Source organism: Sceloporus undulatus, chromosome 2 (genome assembly GCF_019175285.1).
Source record: "Sceloporus undulatus isolate JIND9_A2432 ecotype Alabama chromosome 2, SceUnd_v1.1, whole genome shotgun sequence".
Classification (NCBI taxonomy): domain Eukaryota; kingdom Metazoa; phylum Chordata; class Lepidosauria; order Squamata; family Phrynosomatidae; genus Sceloporus; species Sceloporus undulatus.
Window position 1 is genome coordinate 169,801,724 of NC_056523.1, and position 14,403 is coordinate 169,816,126.

At 44.8% G+C, this 14,403-nt stretch overlaps 2 protein-coding genes across 8 annotated transcripts in view; one reads left to right on the plus strand and one right to left on the minus strand.

Annotated features, from left to right (window-relative positions):
- DDX23 (DEAD-box helicase 23) overlaps window positions 1-1,789 on the plus strand; it is a 24,148-nt gene extending 22,359 nt beyond the window's left edge. For all 3 annotated transcript variants that reach the window (XM_042452256.1, XM_042452254.1, XM_042452257.1), the window contains 2 exons: window positions 302-476; window positions 930-1,789. In XM_042452256.1, the coding sequence (XP_042308190.1) occupies window positions 302-476; window positions 930-1,153 (399 nt within the window). In that variant the 3' untranslated portion in view covers window positions 1,154-1,789. The remainder of the gene's footprint in view (window positions 1-301; window positions 477-929) is intronic.
- A 2,617-nt stretch (window positions 1,790-4,406) lies between these two features.
- The window catches only part of CACNB3 (calcium voltage-gated channel auxiliary subunit beta 3), a 57,746-nt gene continuing 47,749 nt past the window's right edge, over window positions 4,407-14,403 (minus strand). For all 5 annotated transcript variants that reach the window (XM_042451794.1, XM_042451791.1, XM_042451790.1 and 2 more), the window contains exons 10-13: window positions 10,557-10,708; window positions 9,342-9,437; window positions 8,467-8,625; window positions 4,407-7,465 (exon numbers count right to left, since the gene is read on the minus strand). In XM_042451794.1, coding sequence (XP_042307728.1) covers window positions 7,151-7,465; window positions 8,467-8,625; window positions 9,342-9,437; window positions 10,557-10,708 — 722 coding nt within the window. In that variant the 3' untranslated portion in view covers window positions 4,407-7,150. The remainder of the gene's footprint in view (window positions 7,466-8,466; window positions 8,626-9,341; window positions 9,438-10,556; window positions 10,709-14,403) is intronic.

Here is a 14,403-nt window from a genome sequence, read left to right on the forward strand (position 1 = left end):
GATGTTAAGATGCTTTCCTGCTGACTAAGCACAGTTTAAGCTGTGTCTGCAGAAGTCTGAATCTGAGAACTACTAGAAGTAGCTCCCACCTTGAGTTCTGGTATGGTAGTTGCCACAACCCCTTTCCCCAATAGCTTTCAAAGTGTGCAAATAGTAGAGCACTTTGCCCTGCCATCTCCCATTCAAATAACTGTCTTCCCTTGTATTTGGAGGGAATCTCATTCATGTTTGCCTGCCTGTCCCTTCTACCTCCCACACACATGTGGCTTGACTTAACCCACTGTTCTTCCCCCTTCTACAGTATAATGCCTGCACTCTTCATGGTGGCAAAGGACAGGAACAGCGAGAATTTGCACTCTCTAACTTGAAGGCTGGTGCCAAGGACATTCTGGTAGCTACAGATGTCGCTGGACGCGGTATTGATATCCAGGATGTCTCCATGGTGGTAAACTACGATATGGCAAAGAATATAGAAGGTGCATGATTATATATAGTATTATTCCTTTCTTTGTAGATGTTCTGGGCCGTCCCATTCTTAAAATAGAGTTGTCCCATCTGTGAAGCTAACTGTTATCTAGCTGAACTGATAATGGATGGGGGGAGGGGGGAAGGAGCAAGGATATCATGTGCTGATAGGATAAGGCACAGAAAAGGCCTGTACTGGTAAAGTTGTTGCCCCCTTTAAATGCCAGTGTGGTGTTCCCTAGCATTCAACTCCTGAAAGCTTGTAGAATGTGGTGACAAAGGGCACGGGTCAGGAATGCCTTCATTCAGACTTTTGTTATGAATGCTTTATGCAGCCACTAAGTGATGGCCAGATTCTATTCCAGAAGCCAGTTGTATTGTCTGGCTGTGAGTCTCATGGTCAGCTGATACAACCTTCCCTGAAGTAGCTATGCCTTGACAACTTCATCTCTTCTTGTTTATAGATTACATCCACCGCATTGGCCGAACTGGACGAGCGGGCAAAAGTGGTGTGGCCATTTCTTTTGTCACCAAAGAGGACTCTGCTGTCTTCTATGACCTTAAGCAGGCTATCCTTGAGAGTCCAGTGTCATCATGCCCACCAGAGCTGGCCAACCACCCTGATGCCCAACACAAGCCAGGAACGATCCTTACTAAGAAGCGTCGAGAAGAGACTATCTTTGCCTGAGTCCCATGGAGGAGCTGCTTAAAGACACCCCTCTGACTGGCCAGCGGCCTCCCTCTTTCCTTGCCTGGTGCCCAGCCAAGACTTGGGAGAGTGAAGAACCTTCAGGTGTGAGGTGGCTCCCCCAGTCACAGGCACTTAGTCCTTAAAGAAGGCAGTGCGTTTTTCTTTCCTTTTTTCCCATTCAAATGTAGATGCACCTCCTCTTTCTGTTGATATTGAGCCCCTTCACAGAATTTAGGACCAAACAATGGAGACTTCAGTCCAAAGCAGATAAACAATCATATTGGGAATCCTGATCTAGAGAAATCTCCAAATTTTGTTTTTATTGGAGCCAGTGTTTGTTCATCACCAGAGAAAACTATTTATGCTTTTGTTGAGAGGCTGGGCTAGGCTAGGCTAAGTGGACCAGCTTTATTGATTTATGATGCCGGGTGGGTTAAATTCCCTTTTACCATGGTTTTAGAAGTTTCATCTTTGATGTGTGTCCCTCATCCTTTACTCCATGATCAGGCAAGAATGGGGCATGGCCATCTGCAGTTGGAGTGCTGCAGTCTTGGTGGATGATGTACAGAAAGACTGATCTTATTTTCAGTGATTTTTTTTTTTTTGTGCTACTATAAATCCATGTGAAATGTTGCTCAGGTCTTTGTGAATTTCTTGATCCTTGGCTTCTCAAAAGCAGAAATAGGGATGTGACTTCAGACTTTAACCTGTATAAAACAGACATTTCTCTGCCTTGTTGTAGACTACTCCTGTGTCTTTTTGAATGAGACAGTAGCCCCTAAAAACAAACAAAACCCAATCATCTGCATTTATAGGACTACCACCTTAGAAAGAGGATTGCCATTTGGAATTGCTGGTAACTTTTAACCACATGTGAGAAGTGGCAGCAGTAGTGTGGCAAGTGAATGGGTAGAATAAAAAGGAAAGTTAGTTTTGTTAAAACAAAATCTTTGTGTAGAAATTGCTTTCTTCCTGAAAGTCAAGACTGTTAGCTTGAAAGGCTTGTGTTGTCATTTCTTACTTATGGTGACAAAAACCTATCATAGGGATTTGTTGGAAATATTTGTTCAGCTGGGATTTGCCTTTGCTTTCCTCTGAGACTGAGAAAGTGTGACTTGCCTGAGGACCCAGTGGGTTTCCATGCTTGAGTGGGGACTTGAACCCTGGCCTCCAGAGTTGTAGTCCAGTGGTCAAACTACTACACTCCTTTTGATAGTATTATTCCATTGAAGATATTTTCCCCTCCCTGTTTGATACTCAAAATAATTCTACTTTTTGGTAGAGGTGCAACTCCCTTCCTCTCTCAAATCCACTTCCTATGGAATAATTGAATCACTCTGGAATAGTTAACTTTTAACCCCAAGGACAAAACATCTGTGTCTGAAGTCATTTCTGAAAGTTACAGAATCATGTATGGAATCATTTCTGGAGGTAACAGCTGGGAAAGATTCAGGACCTTCTTTGTGTCTGGGTGTTGCCAGGAAATAACGTTGAAGTATACATATACATGTTTTGCACCTGAGTAGGTACAGTTGGCCCCTTGTATCCATGGGGGATAAGAAAAAACACGGCTTGCATCTGTAGATGCTCAGAGGTGCCGATGGCAAGCCCATGGATGGCAAGAACTCACTACAGGATGTCAAGTGAGATAATTTGGTATAAATCAGTGCTTCTGGAGCCCTCTGTACTTTGAAGTGGCTTTGCCTTTAGTTGACTACCCTGTTCAGGATTACAGGAGAAGTCAAAAACTGTTTACTACAAATCCTTGTGCTGTACCTGGAAGCTTAATTTTAATTCTAAGTGTCCATTCTAACACAGCAGACTTTGTTTGTTTTTAGTGAATGTATGCTTCTATGAAGAAGCAATTGCAGTGCAGAGATGATGAAATTTATGGTAGCAAGCAGCAACCTTAAAGATACTCATTTATGGAATCTGATGGGTTGTGTGTTTTTTTTGCAATCAGCAGGAACTGCTTTTCAATGAAGATACTTAGGACTGCACCAAATATAATTAAAAGACAGTGTGTGAAATACCCAGTTTCTTGAACTGATAGCTTCGGTAATATAGTTACAGGCTAGATTCCTAGTATGTGCTCCTGATAACTTTTTCTCAAAGTCAAGATTTCCAGTGAGTGATAGAAAATTACATTTCCCACAGCATTGGGGGGAGGGGGGCATTTCATGCAATAACTTCATGATAGGAAAACAGCTGAGGAAATGTGGTTCTCTGAAACAACAGTCCAAATGCAGAGTAGAACGGCTATGGAGCTGTTCAGTTTTACAAGCTTTTAAAAATACATGTATTAGAACCTCCATTGTGAAAGGGGTCTAAGTATGCAGACTTTTGACTTGCCTTCTTTTAAAAAGGCAATTGGTAGTGTGCTTCAAATATAATTTAGTGGGGGGTATGCTATTTAATCAGTATACAGTCAGCCCTCCTTATCCACAGATTTTGTATCCACAGATTCAAGTATCCACAAATTCCCATAGGCAAACCTTGATTTTGCCCTTTTATGTAAAGGACACCATTTTATATTCCCATTATATTTAATGGGATATGAGCATCCATGAAATCTGGTATCCATGGGGAGTCCTGGAACGAAACCCCAACGGATACCAAGGGCACACTTTACTTAGAACACAGGCTCCATCTTAAGTCTGTGTGATGAAATGGAACATTATCATCAATCACGTTAACTATTAACCATCGCTCTCATTCAGCCTTATTGTATAAGTGACATTAGTAGTGTAATTTAGGAATAGGCTCCCCTAAGGCCAGGTGCAGCAAATAAAGGTACCTGAAGTCTTTAAAAACAAAAATGTTACTGTACTTAGCCATCTCAAACATCACACACTTAATATGGGGTTATGTGCCATTTTAACTATCATGGATTCTCTAAAAGAATCCTGGGAATTACATCTTGGTGAAATACAGAAGAAACCCTGGTCTTAGAGACTGATAATTCTCTGGGCAGTGAAAATGGCTGTAAATCAGTTTTAACATTTTAGTGTGAGTGTGTACTGAGTTCTTGCCGCAGGTGGCATACACTCAGACCTGCCTCTACACACGCACACCCCTCTACAACCAGCTATTGGTCCTTTAACTGTGTTGCCTTTACTGTGACATTTGTGTATGTGTGCCACTCAAAATACCATCCTAATTGCCATCCACATTGACTCGCAAAGCCTAATTTCTCCTCCCCCTTCTCCTCCCATCCTCCAAATAAAGACAGACCACCAATATTCTATAAACAGCAAACACTTGTTGTTTCAAACTGCTTACAAGTTGTTGGGGAAAGAAGTGCCCTCTACAAAAAAATAATAGTAACAAAGCTGTTGCCACGGTGGCCAAGTGGACAGCAACCGCAGGGACAGAACCCAGATCTTCCTGGCCCAGAAACTACCTAAGCTGGGAAGCAGGAAGAAATGTCTCCCTCAGCTCTTGGCAGTTTAGGGCATGTGAGTTACACTCAAATGACTCCCGATGTTAATGCGCAGTATATACAGGCTGATTTCAGATAGGTGTACGTGCTATTTAGAGGCAAGGGGCTGCCACCCACTGCCCAGTGAAGTGTTTGGAGATGCGGAGGGGAGAACAGAAGGGTATCTGGGTTTGGAGGAGCTGTGCATCAGGAAGCAGGGAATGGGGTGAGCTCTAGCCCTGAGGGTGGAGGCACAGTCAAGGTGGTGTGCACCCAGCACCTCTCTGTCTGCCCACCCCAAGACTGAACATGGAAGATCAATGCCTCATGCAATTTGCAGAAAAATATGGGCAGAGTGAAAAAAAAATTAAATCACACATTGTGGCTTTACAGATGCTCTTCTGTCACGAGATCCCAAACGGAGGGAATGTTGCTGTGCAGGGAGAAAGGACAGAATCCACATGAGGTGAGGAAAGGGAAATGGAAAGGTCAAATCTAGGCTGAGCCTCAAGACTGCTATGCCAGGGAGAGGACAACTCACCTATTCCTTTAACTGTGTCAGAGGCCAAGTTGACACTTTCCAGGCCTTAAACTGCAGTTTTGAGTGTAGAAACAGCTGCTTCCTTCTTCCCAGAATATTCCTCTTACCATCCAACTACCCCTGTGGATCTAAAATTTCATTGGGGGAAAGCAGCTGTAGGAGGAATATTTAGAGAGAACCCAGCTGAAAACTATGAAGTATCCCTGCCCCAGTCTCCTGCCCCAAACTGCAACGTCCTAAGCCTGCTTTTCATAAAAAAGATGCTTGAAAAGGCTTGGGGTTCCTGCTTGTGAGTGGTCATATTTAGCCTCCTGGCTTCCAAAATATCAAATGAGGAGCTCCCAATTAATGGAAGCCAAATTAGGATGGAGTTGGCTCTTTTGTTACTTAAGAGTGTGTCTTTACAACATATCAGCATTTTACGTTTGCATTCAGTGGTAAAGCTAAGGTGGCATAGCTCTCTCTCCTTGGCCACTGCTGTATCTGTGAACAATTACGTTAAAACAGACACATCCATACCAGAAAGATATCCCGAGGAAGCAAAGCCTCTGTGGCATGATCTGTTTCACCCTAGTCACTATATAGGATAATACTTTGACTTTACAGGCAAAGGGTAAGTTGCACATAATTTTTTACCAGCTGCTTTGATCATATCTTATGTCTCCATTAACACAATAAGAAAAGGTGGAAGACATCTTTCTGGACTATTATCAATTAAGATAACAGGTAAGAGAATCACAGAATTTTCCCTGGTTCCTTCTTCCTCTTCTACAGAGACCAAGAGCATACTGAAGGCTAAAGGCAGAAGCATGATATTTTTTCTGTGAACAGGAGTTGGTCTGGAAGCACTGTTTTGTGGTACTTCCCAATCCACACTGCCTGAAATAGTATAGAGCAAGGACAGTTAAAGCTCATCTGCTGCTTATGGCCTGTGAAGTATCAAAGTTTAAAATGGTCACCAATACACTACTGAGCTGCGCTCAAGACTTCAACTCAACTCAGCTGTTTGACTTGCATATCCCAGTAGTTCTCACAAGCTGACATTCTTGTGCTTCCATCAACCATGGAACTCACTGGCCTTACTGCAAAGCATGGACTAACATCAAGTCCTAAGGTAAAGCAAAAACCAATCTTCTCTCTTTTTCTTGTAACATTGTACTTAACTGACTAGATAAGCCTTCCACAGCCTGGTGCCATTCAGATGTGCCTGACCATTTGTTCTGGCGTGCCTTCAAGCCATTTTCGACTTATGGTGACCCTAGGTGACATAGGCAGAGGAGGTTTGCCAGTGCCTTCCAGTGTGTTTCCATGGCTGAGCAGGAATTCAAACCCTGGTCTCCAGAGTCATAGTCTAGTACTCAAATCCCTGCACTACACTGGCTCTCATGCTAGACCATAAATATCCTCATAAAATCCAACTATCATAACCATACTGGCTGGGAAATGATGGGCTTTGTAGTCCAACACATCCAGAGGGTGCCGGGTTGAGGAATGTTGCACAGGGAAAACAAAACAGAACTGCGTGTTCTTACCTACCCATTCTCCTTTGCTATAATAATACAGCCCTTTGCTCTACAGAGTTAGAAGAAAAAGAGAACCATGGCTTGCTAGTTCCTCTTTCTCAGCCATACTGTCTGTCTAAAAGATACCATGAGCCCCACTTCTTCTTGGCCTCCCTTCCCCCCCCCCCCCCGGCCCAGAAAATGAAATTGGGATGCAAAGCTACCAATGGAATTTACCCTGCAAGGACATTATCTGGGTCCTCACCGTTACCCCCTAACAAAGGTGAGTGAGAGAATTCACCCAATCTGCATATAGGAATCAGGCAGCTGTGGCTGTGTTCAGGGGGATTCCATAGATAGCACCTGTATATTGTGGGCTCATCTGGGTAGGGAAAAAGAGAAAGGCATGGGAGCAGGCAATTGACTCAGTCTGGGGGGTGATGGTGGTGGTGGCAGCAGCAGTAGCATTCTTGTTCCACATCCCCAGCTGCCTGGCCCAAGGGCAGGAAGTGCCCAGCCAGAGTGGAATCTCAGTAGCTGTCCTTGGCCCAGGGCCGGTTGCGCTGCCAGTTCCTCTCATTGTGGTTGTGCTCGGACTCACGCTCCAGGAGGCGATCCTGGGAGTCATGGCCGTTGGTGCTGTGGAGGCCGCTGTTGTGGTTGCGATGAGGCTGGTACAGGTCAGTGTAGGCATCCGAATACTCATCTTCCAGGTGCCGGGAACTGCGCTGAGACGATGCTGTCCAAGCCTTGCGGGAGGCATCACTTGTTTCATCCGACTGCATCAAGCTATCGTGCTCCACCGGGGAGCGCTCGTTGCCCTGTTCGCCCAGTGGGGCCTGGTTCTGGGGAGGGACATGTATAGCACATCAGAGGAGGCTTACAGAGTTTCTTCTAGTGGGAGAATACCGCCACCACCATCTCCTCCTCCTCTTCCTCCCAACAGTAACCTAGCTCTTGTTCAGCCAAGTAGTTACTCTACAATTATACCCAGAACCCCTGGTCCAATCAATTGCACTTACGTTCTGTATCAAAGTAAATTAATTCATGGTTGCAGCTCCAATTCTGTGTGCAGAGGACTTGTGAACAGGACATTGTGAAAAGTAAAGCACAGTGCTCCACTTTGAAGAATTGCCTTCACTTAATCTTAAAGACCAATCTCAGTCGTATTGGGGCATGAAGTTTAAACCTGTTTCAGTCAGAACATGCTGTTGTTTACTAGATATTATAAACTTGCTCATATTACCTCAAAGTCCAGTTTGAATATAGGTTTATAAGTTTGGATATTTCTAGAGTCTAATGATTTGAGTAATGAAGGAAAGCAGTACATACATTTTGTTGCTGTGTGCCTTCCAGTGGTTCCTGATTTATGGTGACCCTAAGGCAACCCTAACACTGGGCTTTCTGGGACTGAGTGTGTGTTACTCACCCAAGGTCATGCAATGGGTTTCCATGGCCAAACAAGTAATTGAACCCTGATCTTTACAATCGTAGTCCAACGCACAATAAAAAATGTAAGATCATGAAGATGATTTAAACAAAAAGTAGGAAACCTGTGACCCTCCAGCTCACTGCCCAGGCTGACTGGGGCTGATGGGAGTTTGAGTCCCAACAACTTCTAGAGGGCTGACAATTTCCCATCTCTGGCATGAAGCAGAAAAGAGAACTAGGTTTATGTTGATAGGTTTTCAGGAGCAGTATACAACTAAGTCCCAGATGCTGGGACAGATGACAAGCCATGCAAGCCTTCCAGAAACATCTGGTATGGCCTCTGTTGGAAAAAGGATGCTGGGCTAGAGGGATTTTTGGTGTGATTCAACAGAACTGTTCTTATATTTTTCTGTACCTGCAATCCTGGAATGGCAGTAGATGGTGTTATGAGGTTCTGGCCACCAAGAGTGTGTGAGGGGTGGTGGGTTGCTCGCCAGTACACCTCCAGGTACTCAGCCAGGTGTTCACAAGCATCCTCCAGTTGGTTCTCATCCAGAATCACATCAAAGAGTTCCTTGGAGGATTGGGGAGAGATAGCAGAGAGAAGAAATTAGCATCTGAATAATAATGGATTGCAGCTTTCCCCAAGCTAGTGGCTAACAAATGAGTTGGAGTAATGGCTGGGGATGATGGGAATTGCAACTCAATTTATCTGGAGGGCACTGGCTTGGAAAAGCTTAGAACAGTGACACCACAAATAGAGAGGTGGACACATCATAATATAAAGTGTAGAAAGTTCAGTGGTGAATATCAATGAGTGAAAAGTGCTGACACAACTATTAGCAAAGCTGCAGTCTAAATGTTTCCCAACCAAAGGCAAGGACAGGCATTCTTAGAATGTTTGTTAAATGATGTAGAGGCAGTATTTAATTTCTATAAGGAAGAACTGGAATTCAGCTTTGTATGCAGATACCTACCATTTGTCTTGTAATGCTCCTTCAGACAAAGTGGACGTGGTCAGACTGTTGTGCAGTGTGGGAAAGGCACTGTGTACATGCTCAAAGACACATTTAGCACATATTACTTCCCAACGATTTCTGTAGAGGAATGGCCATAAGTGACAGTAGCATCTCCTATCTTAGACAGGTGAGAAGGGTTAGAAATGGGTGCTGTGGGGAAACTGGGTCCAGCAGGTGAGTGAAGAGCACAATGGAGCCACACAAAAGAACCTAGGGCACAGCAGAGATGATACAAGAAGGACACCATATCACATCCCTCTCAGAAACTCACAGGAGGACACTGCACAAGCTTGTCAGCTGCCATCATCTGCACATTGAGATGCTTTACTTGCGATTTCCCTCTGGACTTAATAAGTCGCTGCAGCACCTTCCATCAAAAGAGAAAGATACAGAATCAGATGATGCCAAATGAGTCTCTAGATCAGTGCTTCCCAGACATGGGACACCAGCTGTGGATGTCAATTCCCCAGAATCTGCCAGCCAGCAATTGCAGTCCAACAGCATCTCAGATTGATGTTTGGAGACTTCTGCTTTAGATGCTGAGCTACTGCAGTTTTACTGGTAAGAGACATTTGAACTAGCATGTTCTACTTGCTATGAAATCATTTGGTGCTGCTAGGCAAGTCGCTCTCTCAGCCTGAGCTGCAACATCTTATGAAACCACTCTGAGCTACATATTTGTAAAAGAACAATTTTCCTTGTATGGCAGGTGAGCTGGGAATACTAGGGCTAACAGCTAATGCTAGTACAGTATCTCTCTCTACCTCTCTCTCTACCTGAGTTAAGGTAGTCTTATCACATATCCCACATGCTCTCTTACAAGATAACCTGTTATGCCAGATTTATGACTGGATTGCCTGACATTTTCCTGTTGGGAAAAAGGCAACTACTGCTGTTATCGCCATGTCTCTTGCTGCTACAATTCACACAAAAGGAAAATGTCAGGAGACCCACTCAGAAGTCTCATAATTTATAATCTGCACTTCTGTGCAAATTACACATAACACAATACTGCTCCATTTACTGCTTCAATAACAAGGACTGATTTTTTTAATTGACTGATTCAGCTGTGGATTTATCTCTGGACTGAATCTGACACAAATTTTGAGCTGTGATTGATAATTTTGTGATTTGTAAATTGTAAAAACTCATGCATATTCAAGTCTCCTAGGCTTAAATGGGGTGCACCACTGCGTATGTGACCCGGGTATGCGCACCACTGGAAATAGTGGAGGTCACCCGTCCATAGATATTCGAGGTCACATATCTCAGAGTTAGGAGGAGTGACTGTATTTTCAGGTAAAATGAAAGGAAAACCTAAAATGTGGCTTCATGGTAGCTTGAATTGAAGAAACAAATCTCCTAGTACAACACTAGGAGGCAGTAGAAAACACAATAGGAGAATCTGGGGTTCAGAATGGGAGATGCTTCAAGTCACAGGGGAGGGGTGCCATTGCCTGGGTATAAGCCTTTCCCCCTTGCTCACCTTTGGAGAGGAGACCTTGACGTAAACAATGATGGGTGCCAGCGAGGTTTTGGCCAGCTGTGCTGGGTGGTTGATAGTGTCAGCATCCAGCACCACCAGCTGCAGTGACTTCGCAAGTTCAAATATCCGCTCAATCTCACTCTGAACCTCAGCTGGGAAGAAAGAGGAAAGACAGCTGGATGCATCCCTCTGCCAGACAGGAAACAAAATTATTTCTGCTTCTATCCTTCTGCACCTCACATGCCTTCCTCCCTGCTTCTCATTTCCATTGCTCATTGCTGCTCTCCAATCCACAGTAGGTTTTATTGTAGGTTTGAGAGCCATCCCCTGTCAGGGATGATGGGAGTTGTAGCTCTTCACCTCTGGCTCGAACTCACCACCTGGTTGTGCACTGCGCTGACCAGTTTTGGCCAGTGGTTATAGCTTAGCTGAGTTACAGAGAATAGGCTGAAGACCCTGACAAACTCTCCAAGCCTTCTCACTCTTGCTTCCACAGAAGTCTTCACCCTTCTTCAGGATCCAGCTGGTTCTTGTAGCTTCACCCAAGACACCAGACAACTCAGTAGTCTTATATAAAAGATCTACTTTATTCTACTATATACAGCTCCAAACTATCCAACACAACAATACACTACTCCTCACTCTATCCACTCTACCACTACTACTACCCACTACTACAACCCACAAAATACATTGGGATGCATAGTCATTATTATAGTCAATGCATGGTACCACCCACTGTTGTCTGTTTCCACCCAGTAGGCGTGTACACCATTCTCATTGGTTCTCTTTGTTCATCCTACAATTAGTGATTTCATCATCTCAGCCTTGACCACTTAACAATTGTCAGGTGTGTCCAATTATCCACTTTGCATTTCTGTCCTTGGCATTCAGGACTTGTTAATTCCATTATCTATTACACCTGTGTGGTTCCCAATTGGCTTCTGCTGAGTCACCCTGACTTTCACATACATGTTTTATTTCACTTACTGTATATCCCATGTTGCTTTTTCTTGACATCCCCATCTATCTATGCCGGGGTAGGCAACCTTTTTGAGCTGGGGGCTGGGTTGCTGTCCCTCAGACAACTGGGGGGCCGAAGCCAAAAAATAAATAATGAAATAATTTTTAAAAAATTTAAATAAATTAATAAACCGGGACAAATGCAGGACAAAATTTTCAAATGGTGGACACTTTTTAAAAAAAAGTGGAGGACACGCTGATTTTTTAAAAAATGTTAATATAAATGCATGTTTCTGAGGCTCCTATAGACAATTTCCCCTGCACGCGAGAGGCCAAAGGCCCAAGCGGCAATCGGCGGCAGGACCGGGCTGGGGCCGGTCCCAAGTCCTCACCAGGCCGCATCCAGCCCATGGGCCGCAGGTTGCCTACCCCTGATCTATGCTTTGCAAGAGGCTGCAGGAAGGACAGGAAAGAGTGTAAAATCCTGTTCCATAGGCCTTGCTGAGAAGATAGCTCTATCTCTGTTTCTGTCTCTTCACTGGCATCCAGCAACACCCATTCCATCAGAAATCAGCACAGGGAAAGATACAGTCATTCCACCAGCTTAATGGAGGGATCAGCTACATTTGGCTTCTCCTCTCCTTGAAATATTTCCATTTTGACTGGTTGATCTAAGAAATTGTAGGTAATAACTAGTGTCTCTGTTCAGAGGGATTTTTTTTTTCTTTCCTCCCAGTTTTCTTCTATTTTGTGCTGAATTTTTAGATTGTGCTAAGGACAGGGAGCCAGTGTTTTGTCATGATTTGAGTGCTGGACTTGGAATAGGGTTCAAATCTTCACTCAGCCATGGAAATCCATTGGGTGACCTTAGGCAAGTCATTCTCTCTCACACAGCCTCAAAATAAGGCAATGACAAACCTTCTCTGAATCAACCTTGCTAAGAAAACCTTAGGAGAGGGTTGCCACAAGTCACAGCTGACTTGAAGAGACTTAACAACCAACCCTAAGAACAGGGGTTGCCTTATTACTAAGATTTGTTACCTACCCTAGAAGTCTTTATAGCTGAAGAGCAAGTTTTAAGTAAGCAATTGAAACTGGGAAAAGAACAAGAGTTGAGTGAGTCTTGAGAGATACAATGAATTAGAAAGACAGGAGAAGAGCCAGGAACTGAACCAAAGAGGAATATGGAGACACTGGACCACAATAAGTGTAGAGAAAAGAACAAGAGGCTAGATGGGATGATAAAATGTTGCTTTGTTTTTAATTGCATCTATGTAGGGAAACAGACTAAACATTTGTATTACAGTTGAAGAAAGGTTTGAGGGAGCATTGTTCCCTATGGTGCTATGAACTTATTTTATCACCGTGTCATATCCTGTCAGGCAAATTGTGCAGATGTTGGTGTCATAAAAAAGCTGCAAAGCCTGTTCCATATAAATGAAAGCAGGATGTACACATAAACAATCAGCAGTAACCCCTTTTTCAAGTTGCTTTAACTCTGGGGGGGGGGGGGGAAACCAAATCACTTCTACATATCCCCAGACTAAACTAAAAGTAAAGTCAAATAAATTTGCATCTATGTTTCAAAGAAAACTGACAGTGTTTGACTGCAGTGTGGTCAGTAACGGTGCAATCCTATAACTTCCCATCTAGAAATAAATCTCATTGAACTCAACAGGATTTGCTTCTTAGCAGACATGTATCTGGAAGTCCTAGGTCCAGCAAGAAAAAGCTATAATACCTGGCCAGAAAAAGGAAAGACTGAGAGGTCCTAGCACAAAAGCAGTAACAAGAAGCGGAGAAGCAGGGCAGGCAGGTGCGTGCGCTGCTGCTGGCCCTTGCTGAGGCCCGGGCAGCGCACACCGAGGAGCCTGTCCCCTTTGGCCAGCTGGCCATTGGCCAGCTGGCCAAAGCAGGGGACGAGCTCCTGCTTTAGAGCCCCCTGCGCGCGCGAGCAGGAAAGCCCTGGCCTTGGCGCAGGAGGCGTGGTGGCGGCAGCGGCGGCGCGACTGCTGCTGAGGAGGAGGAGGAAGGCGGAGCTGGAGGAGGAAGCGGGTTGGCGCTGCCCATGGTCCCCCACCACTCCAAGAAGAGCAGGAGGAGGTGGGTTGGCGCCGTGGCCGGCCGCATTAGCAGCAGCGGCAATGGCCGCAGGAGCGGGCCCCAAACCGGGACCAAGGCATGGCTGAGGGCCAAACCGTTCCGGGACCGGGAGGGTCCCTTGAAAGCGGGTTTTTCCCAGCGGCCACTGGGTTATGGCATCCCTAGGTGGAATGGCACAATGCTGGCCATTTTTAATAGGGGCTTATCATATAATACTCTCTGCAGAGAAATCATCAAGCCTCATGAGGCTTAGTAAGTCCCTATTAAAATTGGAGGCCACAAGTCTCTCTGTAGAAAGGCTTATAAAGTAAGCCCCTGCTAAAAATGGCTTCTGCCAGGGATGTAGCCGGGGGGGGGGGGGTTTCTGGTGGGTCCGGACCCCCCCCCTTCCCTTCCATTAGAAAAATGAATGGTGTGTGCTGGCTGCGCCGCCGCAACTCAAGCCCCATTATGGTGGCACTTAGTCTGGACCCCCCCTTCCTAAAATCCTAGCTACGTCCCTGCTTCTGCATCTTCATTCTACTTCATGTCCCCAAAATGGTGGGTGCACTGCATTTTTCAGGGTCCCCCTGATAGCTGCTTAATCAGTCAGGCTGAAAAAGAAGATCAGAAAGGAAAGAGGGATGCTTTTTCTGGTTTGGGCAAAGGAAGGAGTAATGAGGGGGAACATTGCTTCCATGCCTCACCACTGGGCTTCTTGCCTCTGCCTCTTGTCACTGCCTTTGCACTGGGTTCCTATTCCAGTACTTACCTGTGAAGAAGGTCTTTTTTTAGTCTTTTT